The 24273-nt window shown below is 44.8% G+C and overlaps 3 protein-coding genes across 7 annotated transcripts; 1 reads left to right on the forward strand and 2 right to left on the reverse strand.

Moving 5' to 3' along the window:
* Positions 1-628: 628 nt before the first annotated feature.
* LOC100120291 (DTW domain-containing protein 1) lies at positions 629-4998 on the reverse strand. 5 transcript variants are annotated; one of them, XM_032596622.1, is made up of 6 exons: positions 3554-3818; positions 3268-3408; positions 3006-3185; positions 2359-2926; positions 1072-2291; positions 629-986 (listed from the first exon to the last, which is right to left on the reverse strand). In XM_032596622.1, the coding sequence occupies exons 4-6, from the start codon at positions 2375-2377 to the stop codon at positions 798-800; spliced, it is 1428 nt and encodes a 475-aa protein (XP_032452513.1). In that variant the 5' UTR covers positions 2378-2926; positions 3006-3185; positions 3268-3408; positions 3554-3818; the 3' UTR covers positions 629-797. The 5 variants fall into 5 exon arrangements, with proteins under 5 accessions (XP_032452513.1, XP_031779600.1, XP_032452514.1 ...); XM_031923740.2 differs by having other exon boundaries at positions 3006-3189; positions 3554-3672; XM_031923751.2 differs by lacking the exons at positions 629-986; positions 1072-2291 and adding exons at positions 4438-4627; positions 4808-4998 and having other exon boundaries at positions 2557-2926; positions 3006-3189; positions 3554-4359.
* Positions 3956-5894, reverse strand: LOC100115185 (transmembrane protein 14C). Its single transcript, XM_001606247.5, has 3 exons — positions 4808-5894; positions 4438-4627; positions 3956-4359 (listed from the first exon to the last, which is right to left on the reverse strand). The coding sequence occupies exons 1-3, from the start codon at positions 4881-4883 to the stop codon at positions 4296-4298; spliced, it is 330 nt and encodes a 109-aa protein (XP_001606297.1). The 5' UTR covers positions 4884-5894; the 3' UTR covers positions 3956-4295.
* LOC100120263 (glutamate--cysteine ligase regulatory subunit) lies at positions 5474-7809 on the forward strand. Its single transcript, XM_001603871.6, has 6 exons — positions 5474-6121; positions 6217-6276; positions 6370-6484; positions 6564-6763; positions 6839-6953; positions 7192-7809. Exons 1-6 carry the CDS (start codon positions 6032-6034, stop codon positions 7332-7334), a joined length of 723 nt encoding a protein of 240 aa, XP_001603921.1. The 5' UTR covers positions 5474-6031; the 3' UTR covers positions 7335-7809.
* Positions 7810-24273: the final 16464 nt, after the last annotated feature.

Here is a 24273-nt window from a genome sequence, read left to right on the forward strand (position 1 = left end):
AAAAAAAATGTTTTAATGTTATAATAAAATTAAAAAATAAATAAATTTGTAGATTTTTGAATTTGCGCGCCTTTATTTGTAGATTTGTAGGTTAGGAACGCTCGCCGAATGCGCATCCGCGCTGTCAAAATGACCGCAATATGCCTGCAATATGACGGCGTGCACGCCGGCATTTTGCGCGGCGTACAGCGCCGCGATCCGCGCGCTCGGCAATTTGACCGCAACTTGACGTCAAAAAGCCGGGGTAGTTTGCCCGCTCGTGCGCGGCGTGCGCGACGTCATGTTGCCTTCAAATTGCTTGCATTTTGCCTTGCGATGTTTTCTGGGTAAGGATATACGATCAAACACAGGCGCGAGTGTAGAGGGTGGGGGCGTTTAAAGGACGTAACGTGCGTTTTCGGAGGAAAGCCCGCCCTTGATGTAAGCGCGCGGAGCTGAGCTCCCCCCGGCGCTCAGCTGATCAATCGGATTTTTTGGAGCTACTTGGCACGCGCGCGCGCGCCATCAGGGATCCCTCGCGTCCTTCGAGACCCTGATGAGATGCGGGTCAAGGTGTGTCAATCTTTGATAAGAACACCTGAATAACGGAATAATTTGGTTTTTCCTAGGATCTTTAATTTAAGTTCTCTTCGTTTTACGTTACTTTATTCTCGCAAAAATAACTAAAAAAAGTTATACCAAAAATTAGTAAAACATTTAACAAAATATTGTATATGCTGCTATAACATTTTCTCGATCTATTTTATACTTGACATTTTTTTTTCAACCCATAAGTAGTGTCAATGTTCACACAGCTATTATTTCTGATCAATGTCTCTTTCACTCTGACAAACGAGATAATTAAGCATAGAAGGGGACTGGCATCTTTTATGCCTTTGAATGTGCTGTGGTCTTAAGATCCCTGAATTTCTAAATGGCTCTTCATCACTTGATATACTACCAGATGATGAACAAATGCTGAGTTTAGATGATTGCCTCTTTGGGATCTAGGAGGTTCAAGCAAAACCAATTTTTATTGCATCGCTAAATTATTCATCCATTAATGTGGACTCTATAAGTAAATAATTGTACCTGTTGCTTTTTTTTCTTGTCTTGTCTTGACTCACTTGTTTTATTTCTTGTATCATTCACAAAATATTGTGTAAGATAATCAGAGGTTTTTGATTTTGCATTGTCATTGATTTTACAATTCTTATGACAGCAATGTCGTTTTTCTAGTTTTAGTTCCTTTTTACTTAAATTTTCTGTAACTGTCTTCAATGTTTCCAAGTGTTCCAATCTTTCAGTGGTTTTTAACAAAGTTTTAATTAAGGTTTCCAAAAGAATATCAGTAGGCTGAACATCTGCTTTAGAATGGATTTCCATTTCTTTTTCAAGAATGCTTGATGAAACTGGAATTTCATTTGTAATTTTTACACAATTTGAACATGTGGTCAATTGAGGATTTGTTTCAAGTTGAACAGTTAAATTGGGTGTTATTGTTGTTGAAGATTTTTCATCAAAATTATAAGTAATAGGAATGATAACCGTAGCTTTATTTTTAGAATCACCAAATTTATTATCCATTCCTGCATGAACTGAATTATCACTTAATGAATTTTTATCTGTAGAGTGTTGTTCATCTTTCAATATTGATTTATAATTCAAATTGCTTGTATTTGAGCAATGAGAAGAGTTAGTGATGCTTTCATCACGTTTTATTTTCAGAAGTTCTAAATTTTCTAAAAGATTAGTGCTTATTGTTATTGTTGGCAATGAATTGCTTTTCTTCCTCTTGAAAAGTTTATTAAGTAATAATGTTAATCTTTTGTGTCTTCGAGGTTTACACAATTTAGTCTCAGAAGAATGATGTGAAAAATTGGTTGATTGGCTATTAGGATTGCTTTTGTTCAATAAATTGAAAATATTATTTGGCACTTGCATGACAAAAGTTAATGGACTGCAAGTATTCTCATTGCTAACTGTATGCAACCAAATTTGTATTGATTCTTTTTTTGGAGTATTTATACTATCACTGTCCATTGTCATCTTAGAATTAATTTTGTTCTCAAATTCTTGCATTAATGATTGCAAATCTGGAAAACTACTGCTTGAATTAGACGTTTTGTTGAATTGTTGATTGCAGTCAATCATTGAGGAATCAGATTTAATTTCTTTTTCACTACCACTTGCAGGTGTTTGCTGTAGTTCAAACAGTAATTTTTCCATGCAATGGAGGTGATGACGACATTCCTTAACTTGTTCCAAAAATTGTATTTCAGCACTGCTTCGAAAGCTTAAACTGTCTAGATCTACAAAAGCATGATGAATGTATCGTGAAGCAACAAACAAAACCAAATAATATTTATTACAAGTTACCTTTTTTAAAATTTTCCATGATTAAAAAATTTTACTTTAACAGACAAAACCAAGAGAGCAAAAATTTTTAAAATGAGAAGAAAAAGGATGAACTTGTTAACACATTTTTGGTTAGAAACATTTTGATGTCATTTGTTTAATTGAACTACTGTCAAAGTATCGTGCATAAAAATGATCTGGACTATTAAAAAAAAGCACTTATAATCGTAAAAATAATTTATTTTATCACAGCACTAAATTAAAGGCCTCTTGTAAGCCCATAATTTGTCATGATCATATATAAGATGTATCTTTTCATACATGTATTTAAAAAAGTATAACAAATTGTCATATTGACCATTATAAGGCTTATATAAATCTGACTCATTTACAATACTTTTGGTATCTGTTGATAATGCTAATCTTTCTTCAATTTCTGCATAATTCTCAACTATTCCATAAGCACTTGTGTGCAATTCAACAAGGAATTGATGAATTGCCTCTACTGTTGCTAAGTACCACCTTGGACTTTTTTTCTGATGTCTCCAAAATTGTGAAATTCGAGACTTTAATATTACACAAGGTAAATCTATGAATCATTGAAAAATTTCATAAATATTTAAGAAAAATAAGTACAGTAAAATAATTAAACTAATTGCCTGACATACCTCGTAATCTTTGGTCTTTGTAAATAGACTTTGTTTGATGCCATGTACTATCTATAAATACTGCTCTGGTTATAGGAAATTTGCTCTTTGAGGTATCTGCAACCATTTCAACTTCTGGTTCTAATTTCCTTGCAAACAAATCTTCAATATTCATTGCTGTTTTACTAGGAAAAATAAGAACTGTCTAAGGGCTGGTGTTATACTGCTTCAATATTACCTATATTAAATACAAGGTTCATGAAATCACATAAATAATTCTTACTTTTTCATCTGCCGAGAATTCTGGGAAGTCTGGGTAAGTATAGATTTTGACATCTTCCGGGGCAACGATAGCTGCATGGATTGCTGTGCTTTTACCATCAATTTCTTGAACATGTTTAATGATATCAATTTTAATAGGTAACTGAAAAGAAGAAATTTTGTAAAAAAATTAATTCCATATTCTATTAAAAAAGGAAAAAAGAATGCTCTTCTAGGTTAGGCGATCATTAATAACCATTTTAATCAATAAAAGTTAATAAAAATAAAGAATTAAGTGTATTATTTACCTTAATCCGAGGAATGAATTTATCGTCTATCACGGGAGAGTAGCAGGTGTAACAAAAGAATTTTCGAGACTTGTAACACTTGCCGCATATTTCTCTTCCTTCGATTGTATCAAGGCAACTAGCGTCGTCAATTTTTAGGTGACGAAAAGGCGCTCGATCGATGACTTTTTGTTGCTCTTCTAATTTCTTTAATTGTGTTTCATTATCATTGTTAGACGAACCTTTATCCAGTGGGTCCGTTTGATCCGCCATGTTTCAAGTATGTGTTTACTTTATTCAAACGTATTTCCACGTGTGTGCAATGACGGCTAAAGTGCATGGCGATCCCGATCGGCTATGATGACGAGCAGCATTGTGCCAAGGAGAAATATCGGTAGAGTAAAAACATATCGACGCGAACAATGTTTGTTGTAGAAAAGTTTATTATAATTTCAACAACTTCAAACAAAGTATTTTCAATTTCACACATGCCTATAAGTTGAAAATTCTTTACATTGTATAATTACAACCAGTTATAGAATCATTTTTTTAATACCTAAAAGGTATAGGTATTTCATGTTTTATTGTTAAACTCAGCTACTCTCTAAGACAACCTATATATATCGTAGGTTTTTTATGAAAAACATACAAATTAATTTCTATAGATAATATATACCACATAAATATCACCCATTCAAAAATTAAAATTTTACAATGCATTTAATAGTAAAAAGTACATTCTCTAGCCATTGCTTTGTTAACTCTACTGCATTTTTACCGGAGAAGATTGGAATACTCTCAACGAGTATCTTACCACCATGACAGTACTGAAAATAACATAGTCATAAATAATCATTTTCAAATTATAATAGTTCTTATCTTTACGGAATAAAAATGAAAATCACCTGATGGCAGCAATGAGACCTGCTGGCATGATTTTTCCAGTATTATAAAATCGATAACCCATGATTCCTCCAAGTGTTGCGCTGCTTCCTAAAATTACTCCATAGTTCTGTGGATCTTGAGAGGATTGGAATGCTCCGTACCCCAAAATAGAACCGAATAAAAGTCCAGCTCCCAGCGATGGAATAGAATCTGAAAAATTGATGTTTATCAGAAGTATACGATTAAATTTATTTAATGATCACATTAATACTTTTTCAAAGTGGAAATAACATAATGACGGTTGAGTTCAAGTTCACAGAATACTTTATCAATGAGCCTGATAGGTATAAGTACTTATTCAGAGACGCAATAATACAAAAAATAACTTACGGGATTTAACATAACCCATAATACCACCGGCTGCTACGGCAGCAGCGTAAGCAAATCCAGGAATATCAATAGGCATTCTGTATTTTGTTTAAATAAACTAGTTGTAAGCCGGTAAGTAGAAGATTTTGTATTCTAGCGATAGAGATATATAGAGCTCCACTTTTAATCTCTGAATGTTGATCACACCGAATGACGAGCAACAAATATATACATTAGCGGTAAACTCATGCGCGCGTCGATTCGTCTTCTGCGTGTTACTTTTATACTGCTGATGATGTTACCTGTAACTATACATTCCTCCCACGATTCTAAACCAGTCAAAACATACGCTATTGTAATTAAATAATAAATTTGTTAATTTTTAGAAATCGAAAATTTTATTTCCATATTATACGTCATATCTTTAAGTTTTTATAAATTAAAATAGGCGAGACAAATAATTTATGCTGTTATCTCTTTTAAATTTCGCGCGTTTTTTCTCTTGATTCAGCGTTCACCTATACATCTTCACGTTTTTCAACAAATTCATACAATTTATAGTAAAAACCAAGGTAAGAAAAGCTGTAAAAATTGGAAAAAGCGTATACTTAGTATAATTGCTTAATTTGTTTAAAAGAATAATAAAAATTTATTTCTAAATGATACTCTATAAAATGTAGAGGCGCTGCTACGCACGGCCGCACCAATCGCATGTTCGTATGCACTTGTTGTTCTTCCTCCTTTCACAATCCAAGCGCACAACAAAATATTTTTAAAAATGTTGGAAAGCAAATAGTTTATTGTCTTCAATTTTTATTGTATCACAAAGTAGTGCTTTATCAATAAATTGACAATTCTTGACCTCACTCGTCTACAAACTCTTAGTAAATGTATAATTGACTTTCAAGGCTATTGTTTACTACCACTCTACAAATCAGCTGATCAGCACGAATGTGTGTTCCTTGGTATCGTAGGCATTAGTCGTTAAATTAGAAAAACTGCTTTTCTTCCGTTTCTGGCATATTTTCATTGTGACTGTGTGTCAAAAGTGTAGATTTCAAGGTTATAAGTCAGTGCTCTCAAGCTAATTCTAAGAAATATCTGATAAGACGTGCAACTCCTGCAAGTCACTGACACTGTCAGTTTATAAGTTTGAGATTTCAGTCATTCGCGGTGTAATCCTTTACGCGAGACATTGTTCTAACATTCTAGAATTGAAGAAAGAGATTTTATTTGCCTGAAATCATGCTGTCGGACAAATATATGTACCGTACTGGAAATATCCTTTCGCTGAATGAGTTGAAAAAGAAGGCTGGGCTTAATTCCGGGGATGAAGTGAGTTTTCAATTAATGTTATAATATGTTGTAATATTTCAATAATTACATTTATTGCATCATGCATGATTGTATGTGAAAAATATTTATTTCAGTTGATCGAAGCAATAAAAATAACTCTGGAAGAAAAAAGCAAAGGAGATGGAGTCAATATTGTAAGTAATGTAATTATAAGCAAATCATTCAAGTTTCAATCATCTGGCTCTTAGAGAAATAGTAATTTTTAAATTAAATTATTCATGTTTCAGAGTAATGGTGAAGATATAAATCCTGAAAATGTAGATAGAAAAGAGATGAAAATTACTGTGAAAATATTTTTAGCTAAATCAGATTCAAAGTCATTAGAGGAAGCCGTGACGCAAGGTAGGAAAAATCCCATTCATAGTGTTGGAAAACTGTCTTGATAAAAAAAAAAGACTTTAATATTCAATCTTACTTTCAGTTTGTGAAGTTCTGAAATCTGATATAATTGAGTCTTTGGTAATAGTTCTTAATAAAAATGAAAATACAGAGGATATTCTGCCTTCATTACAACGCTTTTGGACTGTGCTAGAAGAATATTTCAAAAAGGGAAAGCTCATGAGTATTGGAGTTAGTGATATGGATACAGAAAAATTCATACAACTCTTCAATTGGGCTAATGTAAGTTTAGAGATGTTGTCTGATATTAAACAATCAATGATGTAAATAGTAAATAATAATAATTCTAATTTACAGGTGAAGCCTAATATCATACAAATCAACCTTGCAACATGTTGCGTGGTACCACCTGCTCTTCAAGAATTCACAAAACAAAATGATATTCAGTTGTTAACTCACAGCGATCCAGATCGTAAGTATTTTTGACATTAGCTTTGCTGATTATATATTTTTTGCATACATCATATTTTTTAACAAATTCCTCAATAATACATTTCTACTCCTCGAATTTGAGGAGAGTATTTCATTTATTGCGCTTGGCTGAAATTCGCACCAGTTTACATCCCATTGCACCAAATTCATAAAAAGCTTGTCTTTGCTCCAATAATTCACATTGAAGAATCAAAATATAATGAAAAATATTATTTTAGCAATTTTACCAAAGGAATCTCTGGCAGAATTTTTTGGTGATAATGCTGAATTGAATTGGGTGGCACGTTACCAAGTACACTTAAGGTGTCGAGGAGTTCTTTCTTCTAAGGGCTACTTGATTCGGGTTGATAGATCAACATGAACAGGAGAAGTGTAGATTTATCTAAATATTTTACATTTTATATCTGCAATACAAATTGTCTTTTGATAGTTTCATTGAGGAATTGATGCTTGTAGCACTATTTGTAGGATTTATTACGTAATTGCACCATCAGAAAAGTGTGTTGCAATACTCAGGTACTTAGCCTACATTGTCAACGCTTACTTAATAAAGCTACATGTACTTTGTTGAATTGGAATCTGAAATAAGAAATAGGAAATCATTAGTTAAGGAATATTTTTTTGTTTCCACAAATGTTTCATATTTTAGAATTATTATACTAACACGTGTAGCTTACGACTCAGGTACAAATAAGATGGCGCTTAAATATATTTTACTTGTTTTGTAGTAACATTTTACACAGATTAGTGTTGAATTTTATATTGTATATATACAAAACATCTAATGAGTATAATAAAATTTAATTTAAAATTGAGCGATTGCTCGAAACCCAGTCAATTTTATTATTATTTTATTATTCTCGTTTAATTTCGTTCAATTTGAAAGTCTTTTCTCCAATTTTTTACCGCTTAAAACTTGACGCGTTAATTCGCAATGTATACTTACTTGTAATTTCATTATCTATCGAGTGAGTCATCTTTAATCCATTGCTAGCTCATTCTAAACTGGAGGCGGCTTAACGATATCCATTGGATAAATATTTAAACAGTTGACGAGGAAATAGGTAACAGAGCAGCTGTGTCGGACAATCGTAAAATACTTTGTTCTAAATCCGCGCAAACTCCATCGTTGAATTTATCCAGCGCCAATAGCTTGAAAAAAAAAAAAAAAACGAAAAAAATGGTCCGCAAACCGCACTGTTGAAAAGGGCGCACCGAAGGTAGATTTCAAACGCACAGTGGACCGCGCGCGTGCAGCGTAATCGGCGCGGCCGATCGAAATGAGAGTAGCCTTAGATCGGCGCCCTTGCGATAATCTCCCGCGAAGCATCGGAGTATTCGGAGCCAAGCGGCGCTCGGAATCGCCGGCGACGCATCTGATTGCATGCGCATATGCTATTGCGATCGATTGAGCGAAAATTAGGAAGTTTGTAAAAGTCATTTAAATAGAATATTATTATTTATAGACCGATGTACGTTGATTAATGCGTTGAGATGAAGGCGAGCGCAACCGATTCACGGCGACGGTAGCCCTCGATCGGCATCAGAGTAGGTCTAGCCTCGCCGCACCGATATATTAAGCCAGCTGTAGCCAGTTGTATACCTATACCCGACGACACATACCTAAACCTATACACACAGCGAGCTCGAGCCGATCGGAGAAGAATCCCCGCGGCACTTTATATCTCCTCTCTCCCTCTCGATATAAGCTCCCTTCGAGCTACTGCCGCCGATTTTTCCTTTTTATTGCGCTCTCTCGCTCGCTCTCGGCTCGCTTTGGCCACCGCCGCGCGCACTCGGGGAAAAAGGCCCTCAATATACTCTCTTATTCCCCATATACCTATAATATCCCTCTCTCTCTCTCTCTCTCTCTTTCTGTAGCTTCTCGCTCGCTTGTCTTTGTGCGGCGCGGGAGCAGTGCGCTCTCTCTCTCTCTCTCTCTCTCTTCGCTTCCTATTCATCTTTTACTTTTTCTCGGCTGTGTATAAGCCGCGGAGAGAGCGCCGCGAGGACGCGCTCTCCTTTCTTTCTTTCTTTCTTTCGGCTGCTGCTGCTGTTGGTCCCCTCGGTGCGCAGTCCGCATGTATATTTACGCTCTCTTCCTAGTTGTCCGTTTTGTCCCTTTTCTCGCGCTCTTTATATTCATGCGCGCCTGCAGCTTCTCGATCGATTTTTACCGCGACAGCTTTTTCCGATGTATATGCTTCTTTACGCGCTGCTCCGCTTTGCCTTCTCGCGATTCATTGTACAGATATTATAAGAAAAAAGCGCATAGCCGTGATCTATTGATCGAGAACGTCAACACGTCGACGAAGAAAGATCTCGAAGTAATACTAATCAGCATATCCGCACGGCGAAACTGGAGCGCGTCGCTCGCGAAAAAAGCGATCCACTTCATTAATCAAGGGCAGCACTCGCGGATATAAGCATACGCGTTCCATTCATACTATATATACTATATATACCTGCAGTGGATTTTTTCCATCCTCCCGCGCACATCCCCTCGGACGGTCGACTCGCTCCTTTTTTTCCTGCCTTCGCGCTCCTTCTGTCTGCCTCTGGAAAAAAAAGCCTATATATACAGTCGGGACGGCGGCGGCAGGGCGATACTATGTTATGCCCGTGGAACCGAGCGCTGACATACTTTGTATGTTAATGCCACATATAATGTCGCCGGTTGTGTTTCTCTTTCAGCGCGGCGTTTATCTGTTTCTCGGCTCGTCGTCGTGCGTAAGGTAGAAGGAATTATCGAGGGGATGCGCGCGCGCGGATGAGGGAGTCGAGAGCGAAGAGGAGGATAAATAAATTGGAGCGAATCTTTTGTGCGCAGCTGTATCACATATCAGGGAATTGAATTTTTAAGCGTTAATTGTAGGTTTCGTATGGTTTATGAAAAATAAGACAATTCTTCTCCCCTCAAACATCTCAAAGTCTGAGCTAAAATTGATAAACGAGAGATAAAAAGCCGCAGGTATAAAGATGCGAGCTTGAACAAAAGAAAAAGAATCTACCTGAGCAAGAAGACAGGCGATAGCCGCGGCGTTTTACGACGCCCTGACATCCGCCATGGAATTGCAGCTTCCAGGGGAGAAGAAGGGTAGGGACGACTTCTGGATTCGCGATTTTTCCCATTTGCGTATTCGACTCTGGATGCGTGTGCGTGTGTATGCTGGTAGCGGAGAATTCGCGCGCTTTTATCCTGCGCGACAGCAGCAGCCACCGGTTGCTTGTCGCGGTAATTTATAAGCCTGCGTATATACCTATACACGCGTGTATATCTCGCGGCGCGCGGGCTTTTGTCGCGCAGTGGAGAATGGTTTGTAAGCTCGAGAGCTGTGGGCTGCGTATAGGAATGATTTTTTAAAAGGTTTTTCTCGAGCTCCTATAGTGGATGACGACTTTTGAGCTAATTTTATCATAACCACAAACGATCACGTCTGATCACGCCATCTGTTTCTACTTTCCCCTATAACTTAAAGCATTAATTACCTATAAAGTCATCAAGGATCTCTACTATTATCCATCGATCGATTCTCCACCTCAGCAGCTCAGCTTACGCGTCGAACTATCCCTATACACCCAGAAACAAGATACCCCTTGCGAAAATCAAGACGTACACGCGCATACGAGGACGAATCCATCAATGATGCCGCGCGCGGATCTCTCAATCGTCATCGCGACGACTCCTCCATTCACGAGCTGTCCCTCTCTCTCGCGGAAAACCGCTCCCGTACACGCGCCGCAGTCGCGATCGCATCACGCGCTCGTCAATCCGAGCACGTCCGTCTCCCGCGCGTCGCTCTTCTCTCGCTCTCGCCGCGTAATAAAGACGTAATCGCGAATCCGTCGACTGAGGCGATCCTCCACCGCAGCTGCATGTAGGCGAGGAACCGCGTCGGCATACCGCGAGGCTATGAATCCCGAGCGTCGAAGCTTATGGGACGACGCTGTATATATTGTTCTCGCATCGGAGCCGCTGCAGCGCTCAGCTGCCTCGCTCGGAGAAGGAGAGAGAGAGAGAAACGTAAACGCAAGCCGCGATCCGCTCCCGTGCGATGCAAAGACGGTATAAATAAGCGGCTGTCGTTTGCGGAAGGAGGAGAGAGAGAGAGAGAGAAGGTCCCCCTACACTTTTGTCGGGGAAAAAGGACGATCGAGGAATAAATAAAATCGGCGGCGGGGTGGAGCGGCAAAGCAGCTCTTTGCATTGGAAAGTCGTCGTCGCTCGCGCTTGCGTATATACAGTCCTTTATTTTTCTCCGCTTTGTTTCGCGATACGTAAACGCAGGTGCACGCGGAGATTACGTAGCTGCCGCCGAGGGTAGCTATAAGAGAATACTGCGTTAGATATCTCGGCTGCGCTGCGGCTAACGAGCTTTGGCGGGCGACGCGTCATAAGTTGCCGCTGGAGGGTTATAACGAGGGCTTATACGAGGCTTGAATGGAGATGCGGTGAATGAAGCCGCGCGAGTAGTAAGCGTCCGAGCTGGTCAGCCGAGTGGTGCTGTCATATCGCGTTGAAAAATATCGGTCGGGAGAGATGCAAATCAAAGGAAGAAGAAGAAGAAGAAGAAGAAGAAGGAGGGATCGAGTCGTGCGCGAGAGTCTCCCTTGACTTCCTGTAAAATAAGACCTGACGTTCGCGGGAGCCGCGGCGACGCGATTCATTCAGCGGTATAAAAATGCGAGCGCGACGCGGCAAAGTGACGTCGCGCTCGACATAAGCACCGGCAGCGCGCGCGGGACATTTTTCACCGGCGAGCCTTATATAAACAAGACGCCTTATCTCCTTCTCTTTCCCTCTCTTCCTTTGGCTTCCCCCTGGAGAGACGCACTATTTGCATCGTCCGACTAAAGACAGAGAGAGAGAGAGAGAGAGAGATTCTCCTCCGTGTGTCTCTTGCTTTCGCCGCCGCCGCGGTAGAAGTAGCCGGGAACAGAAGCGGAGGCCCCCAGCATGTTTATTGGCGCATCTCCGAGCCTTAAATCTTTATGTTGTCTCTCCGCGGCGGGGCCCGTTTCTCTCTCTCTCTCTCTCTCTCTCTCTTTTCGCTTCTCTCTTTCTCCTGCGCGCGCGCGCGCGGGACTGCAGTGTGCTCGTGCTCTTCTCTTTTGGCCGTATGTATACCGACGACGACGTTGCTGCCGATATGGGAAAGGAGGGGCAGTATAGAACGTGGTGAGAAATAGAGGCCGTATTGGAAAATGGGGAAAGCAAAAAGTCGCATGATGGAGATAGATTTGGCGCGCCAATTCAAAAGAGATCTAGCTTCCCGCATTATTATACGCTCGCAGGCAATTCAGCAGCCGCTCCTAAATCAAGCTTCCGCTTTGATTCAGCTCTCGAAGTAGCGTGTATATCGGCATCGGCCGATTATTCAAATTTATTTATCTCCCCGACATCTGCCTTTCTCGGAAGCCGCCTGCCCTCTCGACGTCTCATTTTTACCACGCGTGTCCTCTCTCTCTCTCTCTCTCTCTCTCTACTCCCGCATTAACGTTATATACGTCATATATGAAAAAGTTCAAGTATCTCTCGGAAAAAGAGAAAAGCTCGCTATAGAAAAGCGCGCCGCGCGACGAGATATGCAAAAGTGCAGCGCGGCGACCATTATATAGAGCGCTACTGCCGCGTTGAATCGAAGAAACGCCGAGATATACGCTCGATGCTGCGCGGCAGTAAAGAAAAAGAGAAGGAGGAGGAGGTGGAGGTATAGTCGTATGGCACAGGAGATATATCTCAAAGGACGCGCGCTTCCTCTCTTTCGTCGTGCGGCTGTGCTGACTCGAAAAATCGCGAGAGAGAGAGAGAGAGAGAGAGAGAGAGAGAGAGGGGAATACTTATATACGGTCACCGCGTTACGCGCTAAAGGGCCCTGGCGTGTGTGTACGCATCCTGCGTATTCATCTTTTGTGCGACTTTTGCGTTGCTCGATTTGCGCCTGCGCGTTGAGGCTTTTAGCGAGAGCTAAAGGGCGACGCGCGCTGTGTAATTGGATCAGAGGTGAAATAAAGTTTTCGGTATTTGAAAGCTCTGCATCCGCGTATGAATTCCGATGTCGTTCCGATCGCGTCACAGCCGCGCAACAAGTGTGTCACGAGGCACAAACGTGCCGCGAAAAATCATTCGATTAATCAATTTCCCATATATCGTATACACTCGAGGTAGATATAGCCGGCGCCGCGCGACCATTCTCCCATGGCCGATTATTAATGACCTACCGCACAAGTACACATAAACACAGACACAGAGGCGCAGAAGCATACAGCGAGTCGTCGGGAGCCGCACGAGGATGATGAATATGCGCGCGCGAGCAGTAGCGCCAAAGAGAGACAAAGTCGCGCTGCGATGCGATTTTTAAATAATAATATATGTGCAGCGGCGGCAACGATGACGATATTCCTTTGTCCGCGGCCGGCGCGCTTTCATATTTATTGCACGGAGGAAGCGCAGCGCGCTGCACGAAAATTTTTTTTTTCAGATATACACAGCTATCCTATATAGTGCACTTTAAACGACTACGCTGCAACACATGCAAATACACGATATTCCGAAAGTTCGGCGGATCCGTTACGCAGTCGAGGGAACTTCAAAGTGCGCGCTCGTTGGCGCGCGCAACGCAAGAGAGTATGATAAAAATCGGCCCCTTCGCCAGAGAGAGAGAGAGAGAGAGAGAGAGAGAGAGAGAGAGAGAGAGAGAGAGAGATGGATAGACAGTGCGCGCAGACACGCTTGAGGCATTGTGATTAACGCGAGGTGGAGATAAGCCGTGCTAAAGCCGCCGGCGCGAAAGATTCGTCATTCGCGTGGGTGAATGACGCGCGAGAGGGAGAAGTGCTGAATGGCTTGTGTGTGTGTGTGTGTGTGTGTGCGGCGCAGGTGCTACTGCATCAGCGAGTCGAGGTCGTGACTGATAAGGACGTACATCTTATTGCAATTACCTGGGAGCTGGGTGATTGATGGTTTATGTAGAGATCTAGAGACTGTGGGATTCGGAGATTTTTGGGAACATGCAGGATTTTTCGGGATTTCAAAGTGTCGTATAGTATTGTCTTCTCTGTTTGGTTCGCGAAATCTTTTAAATATAACCGAGCTGGTTAAGCGCACCGTCATCGTATCCCCATCCCACAGCGATCACAAGCACACGATTAAAACCCCGCACACACACACACACACCCCATCGGCTCCATTCACCGCCGCGCAGCGACGAAATTTATAATAACTTTCTAAACAACGCTGTATCCCCACCGCATACCTATAAACAGCATCAGATGCTTCGGCGATGCATCGGCACATTTCGTAAGGAGCCGCGCGCGCTCTCGCGACAGTATATCGATCCGCTCCAAAAAGAGAAACGTACCGCCGCCGCCGCGGGTAATTGCGCGTGAATGGCGAGCGCGCGCCGCCGCTTTTTGCGCCTTATCATCGCCGGGACCTTAGAGCACATTTCCCTATACAATGAGCTAAGCGGCCACCGCCGATTAAAAATGACTCCGTTCAACCTTATACACACACACACACACACACACACACACAGCTGCAGCGCGGCGGCCGTTCGACCGTTACGGCCGAGGACGAAATAAGCGCGCAGAGAAGAAGGGAGCTGCGCGATGAGATCGTAGAGATCGAGCCTATCGATAACGACTCCCCATCCCGGCATCGGGCGCAGATAAGAGCTCGCTTGCCGCCGACGAGATAGCGCTCAGAGTTGAGGAAAATTATGGCGCGATCCTTTCTTTTTCGCTGCGGCGCGCTATCTTTTTATTTCCTCTTAATTAACCGTCGTGCAGCGCGGATCCTCTGTATATAAAGGCTCTTTACACGCGCTATATGTGTATAGATATATAAACGAGAAAGAGGAAGTGAAAAACAGCTATATATCCTCCGAGCGGTGTACGAACAGCCGTGTGTGTATTTATGGCGGCGCGCGAGAATTCGCGGGGTTCGCGTGGGCGGCCCGCGGCACAGACCGCACGGGGGCCAGTTTTACCGATAGAAGAGAGCTCTCGCGCCGGAGTTATCAGCTGGAGCCCGACACGCTTTACGGCCGACGCCGAGCCGTTTGTATCGCCGCGAGTAGCTGCTGCTGTTGAGAGATCGCTCGTCGGTGTAATCTCGGGACGGAGAGAGAGACAGAGATAGAGAGAGAGAGAGAGAGAGAGAGAGAGAGAGAGAGAGAGAGAGAGAGAGAGAGAGAGTCTAATTATATGTGGAGCAGACTCGCGGACGAGCCGTGTGTTGCGCTGGATTTGCGAGGATACGGTTCAGATAGCGCGGGATCGTATAATACACATCGTGCGGAACTGGATGTGTTGCACTTGTCGGCGATTCGAGTTGGGTTTGAGCGCGAAACTTCTCCGATGCGGACAGAATACATAATTCGCGCGGTTCGAGAGTATAGTCAGACGCGGAGACAAAAGGTCTCCACCCGCACCGCGTTCTTTCCCCTCGGACCATCGGAGATTAGCATCTCGGTGCGGCCTCTGATTGACGATGATCTTTCGTGGGTATATATCGCGCGGGTGGGTTAATTCGTGCGCGCGTTTTTCGAAAATGTACCGCAGTATACCGTGTGCGTTAGGGAAGAAGTTAATATAAGCTACTATATACTCTCCGACTTTCCCAATCGACTTCCTCTCTCGTGTGGATGTACCTATGCGCAGCGCGAAACTCTGCCCCATCATCCTCATCATCATCGACTGTATCGTCCTGCTATCTCTCTCTCTCTCTCTCTCTCTCTCTCTCTCTCTCTCTTATATAGGCGTACGCGTAAAAACGAGATCGTTATGGTAATAAAGCACCGCGTCAGCTCTCGGCAGCGCTGCAGTTGAGAAAGAAGAGCCGCCGCGCGGCGCGCTTTTAGGCGCTAGCTTCTTGCGAAAAGGTTGCGCGAGAGGTGTGTACGGGCGCGCGCAATTTCCATTGTTGTCCGCTCTTTCTCTCTCTCTCTCTCTCTCTCTCTCTCTCTCTCTCTCTCTCTCTCTCCCTCAGCTCAGAGTATATGTAAAACGGTGCAAGGTTTGACCTAGTCGAAAAAATTGCCTTCCACGCACTGCACTTGCTTATACTTCGCCGAACTCGAGGCTGAGTATCCTCTTGCGGAATACTTACGGTCTAATAATACGAGTGTCGATTTATTGCGTGCTACCGCGCGATATTCAATATAAAAATCGAGCTATACAGGACATCGCGTGCTCTAGCTCGCCGCGCGAAAGCTGAAAAAAGATCCGACTGTATATAGTCTACACCCGCAGTAGATGTCGAGTGAAAAAGAAATGCGATGGAAAGGCGCGAGCGCGCGTTCCCATTGTGTGAGAGAAGAAGAAGAAGAAAAAAAAACATCCTGACTTAGCGCTGCGAGCGCGCGTAGAAACTCGCGGCTGGCTTTGACCCCGTCGTCCACCGTCGCTTCGTGAGCCTTAATTGCGTTTGTCATTTCGCCTGCGTATCGCTCTTTCGGAGTGTTTCGAGAGAGAGAGAGAGAGAGGAAGAAAGTTTGTTGCTGCTGCTGGCCCCGTTTTGCTAGAATATAACGGTGCATTCGATGCCGATGAGCTGTGAGGAGGAGCCTATATTTTTAAAGAGAAGCGAATTCAAATCCTCGTTCCACCATAGAGAGATTTCATCAGGTCGCAGTGAGTCACGCTAAACACCGCGCAGACGTACTGGGGCAATGTTGAAAAAGCACAGGGTAATCATATAATTAGCGCTAGCAGGAGAGAGAGAGAGAGAGAGAGAGAGAGAGAGAGAAAAGCAAGCGCCGTGAAGAGCGAGAACACGCTTACACACACACACACACACTCGCGGGGACAGTGACTTTTGCACACTTGTCAGTCGTCGACGCACACCACACAGCGGCTTATCTAACCGCCCGAGAGAAATTCCCACAGGATAAAGTTAAGCGCGTAGAGAGGCAACAATTATGCGTGAGTTGCGCCACTTTCCTCGCGCAATAATAAATTTTAAACGGCGAATCGACGACAATTTCGTAAGCCTCGTAATTACTCGCCTCGCACGCGACGATACGAGCCTTTTTTTTATATTTTTCTAAAACTCGAGCCAGTATAGGATGCATAATTCATCGTCTGTGTGTTTTGATGTTTATATAGCAATAATACGCGCGGTGCATTTTTATGATTGCGTGCTACCGCAGCCCTGCCTTGAGGGGGGAGTTTATTCCTCTGTCTCTCGCTTCTAAGCGTCATTTTTATGGATTTCTTCTCTTTCAGTATAAAACCGGCTTCTGCAACAAGTCGTATTGTCGTAGTTCGCTGAACGATGCTTTTAAGCTAAGCTCGAAAACCGCATCGATGATACGGAGCAGCTCGGCTCGATCTCGCCTACGCTCGTTAAAATCTCCGCGCGGCGAAGAGTTAAAGGGCTACCGTGCGCCGGCGTGTCGCCTCGGGGGATAAAAATCAATGGGGCATTTCGGGACTGTATCTAAAATTCCGCGAAGCGTCCATCAGTATAGCCTTTTAAAAATATATAAAGCGTATCCACACAGTCGTATATCCTCTTCGACTCTCGTATATGGGGCTTGACAGTTTGCGGTGAAAACGCTGCTGCTTCTCTCTTTCTCTCGTTACACGCGAGGGTAAGCGAACGGATGTCTGGTGTGTAAGGAACCGCTAAAATGCTGTTGGCTCTTATCCGAAGATCTAGAGCGGCGATGCGAGGAGAGGCACGCCGCTCCTCGGGCCCCTTCTTCGCTCTAGCTCCGAGACTCTCCCTCCCGCACTCTTCTTTTCTCTCTCTTTGCCGCGCGCGCAGCTCCGCTTCTTCTCTTTCTTCCTTATTTCCCTCGTATTAACCGCGGGCGCGCACGAGGACGTTCCCTTGTTGTGTGCACTGCAGCGCCGTCCTATACTTACACTGCAGTGGACCGTCTCGTAATCGCGTGGAAAGGAGGACTTTTGCGGAATTCCAATATAGGGGAAGATTCGCTCGGTGTGTCTTTGCCTTTTTTTCTGAGGACTGAGAGGAGGCTTAGATGCCGCCGCTTAGCAGCGCATGCTAATGAGCGAGATCTGCTGCGCGCGTCTGACGGGAGGGCCTATCCGAGTATAGATTTATCGCTCGCTCGAAGGGTTATGATTCTTCGTTTCGGGATGGAATTAAATCATTTCGTTCGACAGCAGCCGCATCGGACGGGAAGTCGAAATCCGTCGCGCTTGCGACGTCGCCTGGTACAATTGAAAAACATGTATATACGGTAAACGTTTCCGCGGAATCACGCGCCCATCAGCGCTCGAATAACTCATCCATACGTCGTTCCCTATCTCCAACGTTATATACATTCACTCTATACACCTATACACAGCAGAGAGCGCGATGTAATTACTCAAGCCGCTTATCCGCTCGAATCGCGCGCAAATCGCCGGGCATAAAAAAATCCTCGTAAATCCTCTCAGCGGCGCGTCCGGAGAGGAAAAAACGTTGCGGGGTATATCGTAAAAAAGAAGCAGAGCCGCGCTGACGTCGGATATATGTATAGATAGTTAGTAACAATAAAAAAAAAAAAAAAAGAAAAAAGAAATAAAGAAGACCGCGAGGATCCATCTCTCTCCGTTAATTACAGCCAGAGCTGCTGCTGCTCATCGAGGACGACGCTTTTCCGAGACGGAAATCCTGGAGGTTTCCCGCGCGCGTGCGAATCTGCCCCGATCGCGTATAAAATCTAACTGCGCCGTGCAGCTGATAAGCGCGCACGCATTTTCGCACGAATATAACGCGGACCGTATCTCCCATACAAGCGCGCGCGGTTAATTTGCGCGCGGGAGGATGGGAGACCGTAAGCTGCTGCTGCTGCTGCGGTGTGTATACGGTTATAGAGGAGGCGCGGTGAAAAGTTGGGGAAAAGCTCGATGATCTATGTTGAAATTCATCAAAGCGTAAACGACTCTCCATAAAACAGCGAAAAGAACCTCTCCGATCGAGCAGATCTCACAGCGATGGCGTCAAAAATATAACACGCGCACTAAACACCCGCGCGCAACAAACGATCGTAAAAAGCCCGCGTCCTCATATGCATATCACGGCGCAAAGAGCGTATAGTAGAAAAAACCACGGCACCTATATAAAAGCCTTACAAAACAGCCGGCGAGCCTCGATCTCCCCGTGCGGCATCGCGGCAAAAGCAAGAAAAGGCAAAAAGAATGCAGACAGTCGCGCAGCAGTAGCGAGTGAGTGAGAGAGAGAGAGAGAGAGAGAGAGAGATAGCCCATCACACTCGGGCTCGATGGGACTGCAGCGTATACAGCGGCGGAGGAAGACGGACGATCGTAAAGCATATACGTATATATATATATATATATATCTATATAGCGTCGGTGCGTATACGCAGATATATGGGCGCCTCGTGCGCGTCGGTCTTGCTACAGGTAGCTAGGGTTATTAGCCCAGAAAGCGGCAAGGCCCCCGCTTCCGGTGCGGGCACACAGTTCACTCCGACCCGAGAGAGTTTCTTAACCCCTTCTTGCCTCCGCCGCTACTTCTCCTGTACTTACAGTCTTTCTCTCTTTAGCCGCGCCTCTCTCGCATCCTCGCGGCTGCCTACTGTGCAGCTCTTTGACACGCTGCTGCTGCTGCTGCTGCTGTTGTCCTCTGATCAGGGCTCGGTCGATGTTTTTTCCGCCTTTGGATTGGATACGATCGAGAGCGTACATTTTTAAAATATAATCGCGTTGCCGTAATAAATCGGTGTGGATAATTCCCGGTTACGTCAAAAATATCATGGTAATTGCTACCGGAGTTTCGAGATCGCCTCTGCCGTATATAAGAGTCCGATTAATTTTGCGATAGTATGCGAGGTCTCCGGCTCGCCAGCGAGAATTATAAGTCGTAATCAACAATTTATCAAGATTTTTCTGAATTTTTATGAGTTGATGAAGATTAATCGTTACATAAAACGCGCGCGATATATTCTTTTTAATCGAGTTTGCTTGTTATTTATGATTTATTAAGCAGGTGTCTTGGACATTCACCGTCAAGAAATTATTTACTTATATATCATTAAAAAAACTTCAAAAAACTCCAACCCTAGCGCAAATCTCTCAAATCGCCTGCTCGCGTTTTCCCATCAGCCTATACATATATAATTATATTCTCGCAGTAGCAGTCCCGCCCCGACGCAGACCGGAAAAGAGCCAAAGAGCACATTAGACGAGTGAAATCTCCTTCTTTAATTATTAATGACTCTCGCGCACGCGCATATGCAGCAGCCGCGCTTCTCTCGCAAGATGGACTAATTGCAGCAACCCCGTAGATGCACCGTTCCTTTTTATTACCTCCGTCATTAATGCACGACACGACCTCTCGCGCGCTGCGCTGCGCTTGTTTGTTGTACATGCTTTGATGATGATAAGCTCTCGTCGCGCGGTAATTAAAATGTTGAATTTTCGCGCTAATAATGTGTATAACAGCCTCGGAATCGGCTTTATTACGCGTCCGCAACCGCCTCGGTGCCGCGCCTCGATACTTGTACTCTCTCGGCTTTTTCAAAAGCAGCCGTCATTACGGCGCAGAGTCACCGAGCCGTCAGCTGATTGATTGGCATCTCTCAGCGAAAGAGAGCAGCAGCAGTAGCAGCAGCGGAATATTTAACGATCCTTACGGTTAAAACTCCTCCTTGACAGAGTCGCCGCCGCCGCTGCTCGCGAGGAGTGACGGTCACACACAGTGGATCTTCTGTCTACCGGGTCACAGGTGAGAGATTCGAGAAATGAAATTCAACGCATCGCCCTATCAGCTTATAGCTGCGCTGCTGTATATTAGCAGCTCGATATTTTCGCCGTATTAGAAGGTGCGGGTGTGCATAAACGGAAAAATCAGTGGAGGGCAATAGCTGAATTACGACGTCGGAAGCGCGCGCGCTCGGTGTCCGGGAAGTAGCGCATCGCGCACGGCGGTCTGCGCGCACTTTTCAAAGGGTTAATTGGGCGTGCTATACGAAAGTCTCTCGAGGTGACCATAAGCGCCGAGCACGAGACTGGAACGGAGAGCAGAGAGTTCGAGACGATATTTCTCGAACAGTCTATATGCAGCATCGCATGATTAGCACCAGTTTCGCGCGGTTCGGCCTCATTAGCAAGCGAGGAATTCGTGATCCACAAGTTTACACGGCTGTGCATTCCACGTAGGTATCCACTGCAGCCTCCCTTTAACACCGACGAGAAAACAAACGAAAGCCGCGCATAGAGCTTTGGCAATACGCGATCTCTTGCCACATCTCTCCCGCGCGCGGGGCCGTGCATAGAGCTGCGCGGGGACCTCTAAAAGCCAGAGTGCGAAATCTCGCGAGCGATCCTATCGCGTCCCAACTTCTTGCGCCTCTCCTACGCCTACACTCGCTTCGTGTAAAACACGCGTCGCTTCTCTCTCTCTCCCGACTGTATACGCGCCCTCCAACTATAACGGCGTCCGGTGCAGCTCTCTCTCTCTCTCTCTCTCTCTCTCTCTCTCTCTCTCTCTCTCTCTCGCAACACTGTGCTGTGCTCTGGGAGAGGAGAGGAGAAAAAACTGTTAACACTAGGCTGAGATGCGTATGCGTGTGGGATAGTGCGGAGAATCGAGGTCTTTTTGGGTGGTATACGTCTGGGGAGGGATGAGGCGAAACTCGCGATGATTACAGGCTCCTGCTCAGCAGCGCTGATTGCCGGGGATGGCTGCGAGCTTTGGGTGTGGGAATCCAACTTAATCTGTGTTATATTCGACGTTTGATTACTCTATAAGAGTCGCTCTGGAACCCTCCCTCGATCTAATAACACCCAGTTAGAGACAGCCCGCGCCCGTTCAATTTTTCGCGGAACGCCTTCTCCGAGTTCGTTCCACCCGCGCATGCAGCACAGCCGTTTTTAACGCAGCAGCGGCTCCTCCTCGCCTCCTCGCTGCAGCCGATGGCGCGAGACCGCGCACTTCCGCCGCCGCGCGAACCCAATTAACGCTGCAAGTGCGCGCACAGCTATTCTTATATACAATATTCTCGATACCCTTACCGCGCAATGCGTATAAAAAACCAAAATATGCGACGACGACAGGTTGTTTTTTCTCACACAGAAGCGCCTATGGGTGACGAGCGGTTGTTTTCCTAATTTTAGTGTATTACGCACGTGTGTTTAAGATGCTGTTAGCGCAATCTTCCCACGCCTGCGCGGAGAGAGAGAGAGAGAGAGAGAGAGAGAGAGCTCTCGTATGTGGCGGCGATTAAAGATAATAAACCGTTTTTGTGTGCTTTAATTGACGCCGCACGCGCGCTTGAAAATCAGTTCAGTTTTAATCACGCGTTCCGCGATCCTCCCGCTGACTTTTTAATAACGAAGAAGCTTTAATGACGCTACTCGCTTGCGCGCTCGCTGCAATTATCAGCGTCTCTCTGTGTACAATACCTTGTAGCGTTGTGGCACACACAGAGCGCGTTTGAACGTTCCTCGTTGCTGTGGATCGTAATTTTTAGCATAAATAGTTTACAAACTCAAAAATTTGTTAGCTTACGAGGAAAAGCAACAGTATAGAATCCTCGCGTGTCGTCTCGTCCGCGCAGCTATACCGTCCCTCTCTTTTTTTCTGCGGCTGAGGTCGCGAGAAGTCGCGCGCGCGCGCGCGCGGCGTAAGTCAGCACTCAGGATATTTCGTCATTTCCTGCTTCTCACGCGATACAATCTAAATTAACTATGTTCGCTTGGCTAGGCTCTCTCCCTCTCTCTCTCTCTCTCTCTCTCTCTCTCTCTTCTCCCCCTCGTCGTCCTCCTTAAGCGTCGGAGCTACACAGCCGCGTTGCTCTTCCTCCGACGCTGCCTAGTTTGCGCGTTTCGGAGCCGCGAGGATTTCTCGAGTTCAGCTGCGCACAAGTCGGAGGATGATCATCGATGAACTTTACTCGTCATCTCCGATCGAGCGATTTGCTTGGCTCACCTCTCAGTTTATTAGGATATAAGGAGCGCTTTCGCGGCGAATAACTCAGCTGGAAAATCCGGCTCGTCCACGGCTCGTTTTCTCCTCGGGCGCTTTTTTCGCTCTCTCGCTCTCTTCTTAATGTCCCTGCGACCGGAAGTTCGCGGCGCGCCGTGGAAAAGGGTTTCGTGGAAGAAGACGGCCAGAAAAGAGAGCGAGAAGGAATCTTTTAGAGGAAGGACTCTCTGTTGTTCTCGCTCACTCTGTATGTGTGGGTAGCATCGCGGAGCTAGAGCGCGCGAGTGACTTTGGCGCTATATAGAGCTCTCGTAACGGAGGTCGCAATTACGAGTAACGGGGAGACGCTACACCGGGCGATAAAGGGGATTAAGGATGCGCACCAGCTACTCGCTCTACCTCTGATGCCTCGACGCTCTCTATTGTGTATACTTCGCTACTGTGGACTGATTTTCATTTCAGTAGTTTTCGCGATATGCCGGCGAGATCGGTTATTTCACATTGCGAGAGCGCATCTTTCGATCGGCCGGGAGATACCGGGAAAAAAACGCTGAGAGGGCACAAAGGTCGCCAAGGATGACGGTATTCCGTTATACCGTTATCCCCACCATAGGATGCCGCGCGCGATTTTCTTTTCACGCAGGACGTCATAAATTTTCATATGGAAAAAAACGCAGTAACGATTTTTCCTGGAAATACCTCGGGCGTGACTTATCTCCATCTCGTGTACAACATGTGCGTTGTGATGTATCCAAGAGCTCCATTGACGAGATGATAAAAACAGTAGTATCATCCAGCTCCGCTCAGACAAGCGCGCCGTGTGCTGCAGCAGTCAATCCGCTACGCGGGGAGAGATGCCTCGAGACACGATGACGAGCCGAAGCGGACTCCCGGACTGCAAAGGGAGAAAATAAAGCGTCTCGCGGACTTCATTAGCTCGTGAGAGAGAAAGAGAGAGAGAGAGAGAGACCGATCGGGACGGAACGATATATTTCACTTCGCTAATGACAGACCGCCGTCGCGGGGAGTTTCCCTCGCCTTCGATCGATGATTTCGTCAATTAGCGGCTCGCGTAGCCTCGTCACGAGTGTCTCTGAGGAAGTGCATTTTTCGACGTTATGCTTGGATCGCTTTGGAGAGAGACGATCGTTTTGATGACTTTATTCAGGCCAAATAGTTGCAGTGCGTCTTCCGATATTCGAAGGAAGATACGCGTCGAGAGAATGGCAGATGGCGATCAGCGCAGATCTCACGGGACGTCTTGTTTATCGCCGGGATGAATCGCGATTGTCGCTCTCGCGTAGCGGGATTCCTGTGACGACGCAAGCTGAGCTGCTAATTACTTTTCTCTCTCTCTCTCTCTCTCTCTCTCTCTCTCTCTCTCTCTCTC

The sequence above is a fragment of the Nasonia vitripennis genome, chromosome 2, assembly GCF_009193385.2.
Source record: "Nasonia vitripennis strain AsymCx chromosome 2, Nvit_psr_1.1, whole genome shotgun sequence".
NCBI classification, from domain to species: domain Eukaryota; kingdom Metazoa; phylum Arthropoda; class Insecta; order Hymenoptera; family Pteromalidae; genus Nasonia; species Nasonia vitripennis.

Excerpts from the sequence above, each read along its gene's own strand:
- LOC100115185 (XM_001606247.5), bottom strand. The coding sequence starts at position 4,883 with ATGCCTATTGATATTCCTGGATTTGCTTACGCTGCTGCCGTAGCAGCC. Across the intron at positions 4,628-4,807 it reads TATGGGTTATGTTAAATCCC|ATTCTATTCCATCGCTGGGA; the intron begins GTAAGTTATTTT and ends TCAATTTTTCAG. Across the intron at positions 4,360-4,437 it reads GGTCTCATTGCTGCCATCAG|TACTGTCATGGTGGTAAGAT; the intron begins GTGATTTTCATT and ends TGTTATTTTCAG.
- LOC100120263 (XM_001603871.6), top strand. The coding sequence starts at position 6,032 with ATGCTGTCGGACAAATATATGTACCGTACTGGAAATATCCTTTCGCTG. Across the intron at positions 6,485-6,563 it reads AGAGGAAGCCGTGACGCAAG|TTTGTGAAGTTCTGAAATCT; the intron begins GTAGGAAAAATC and ends TCTTACTTTCAG. Across the intron at positions 6,764-6,838 it reads AACTCTTCAATTGGGCTAAT|GTGAAGCCTAATATCATACA; the intron begins GTAAGTTTAGAG and ends TCTAATTTACAG.
- LOC100120291 (XM_032596622.1), bottom strand. Across the intron at positions 987-1,071 it reads ACAAGAAAAAAAAGCAACAG|ATCCCAAAGAGGCAATCATC; the intron begins GTACAATTATTT and ends TGAACCTCCTAG.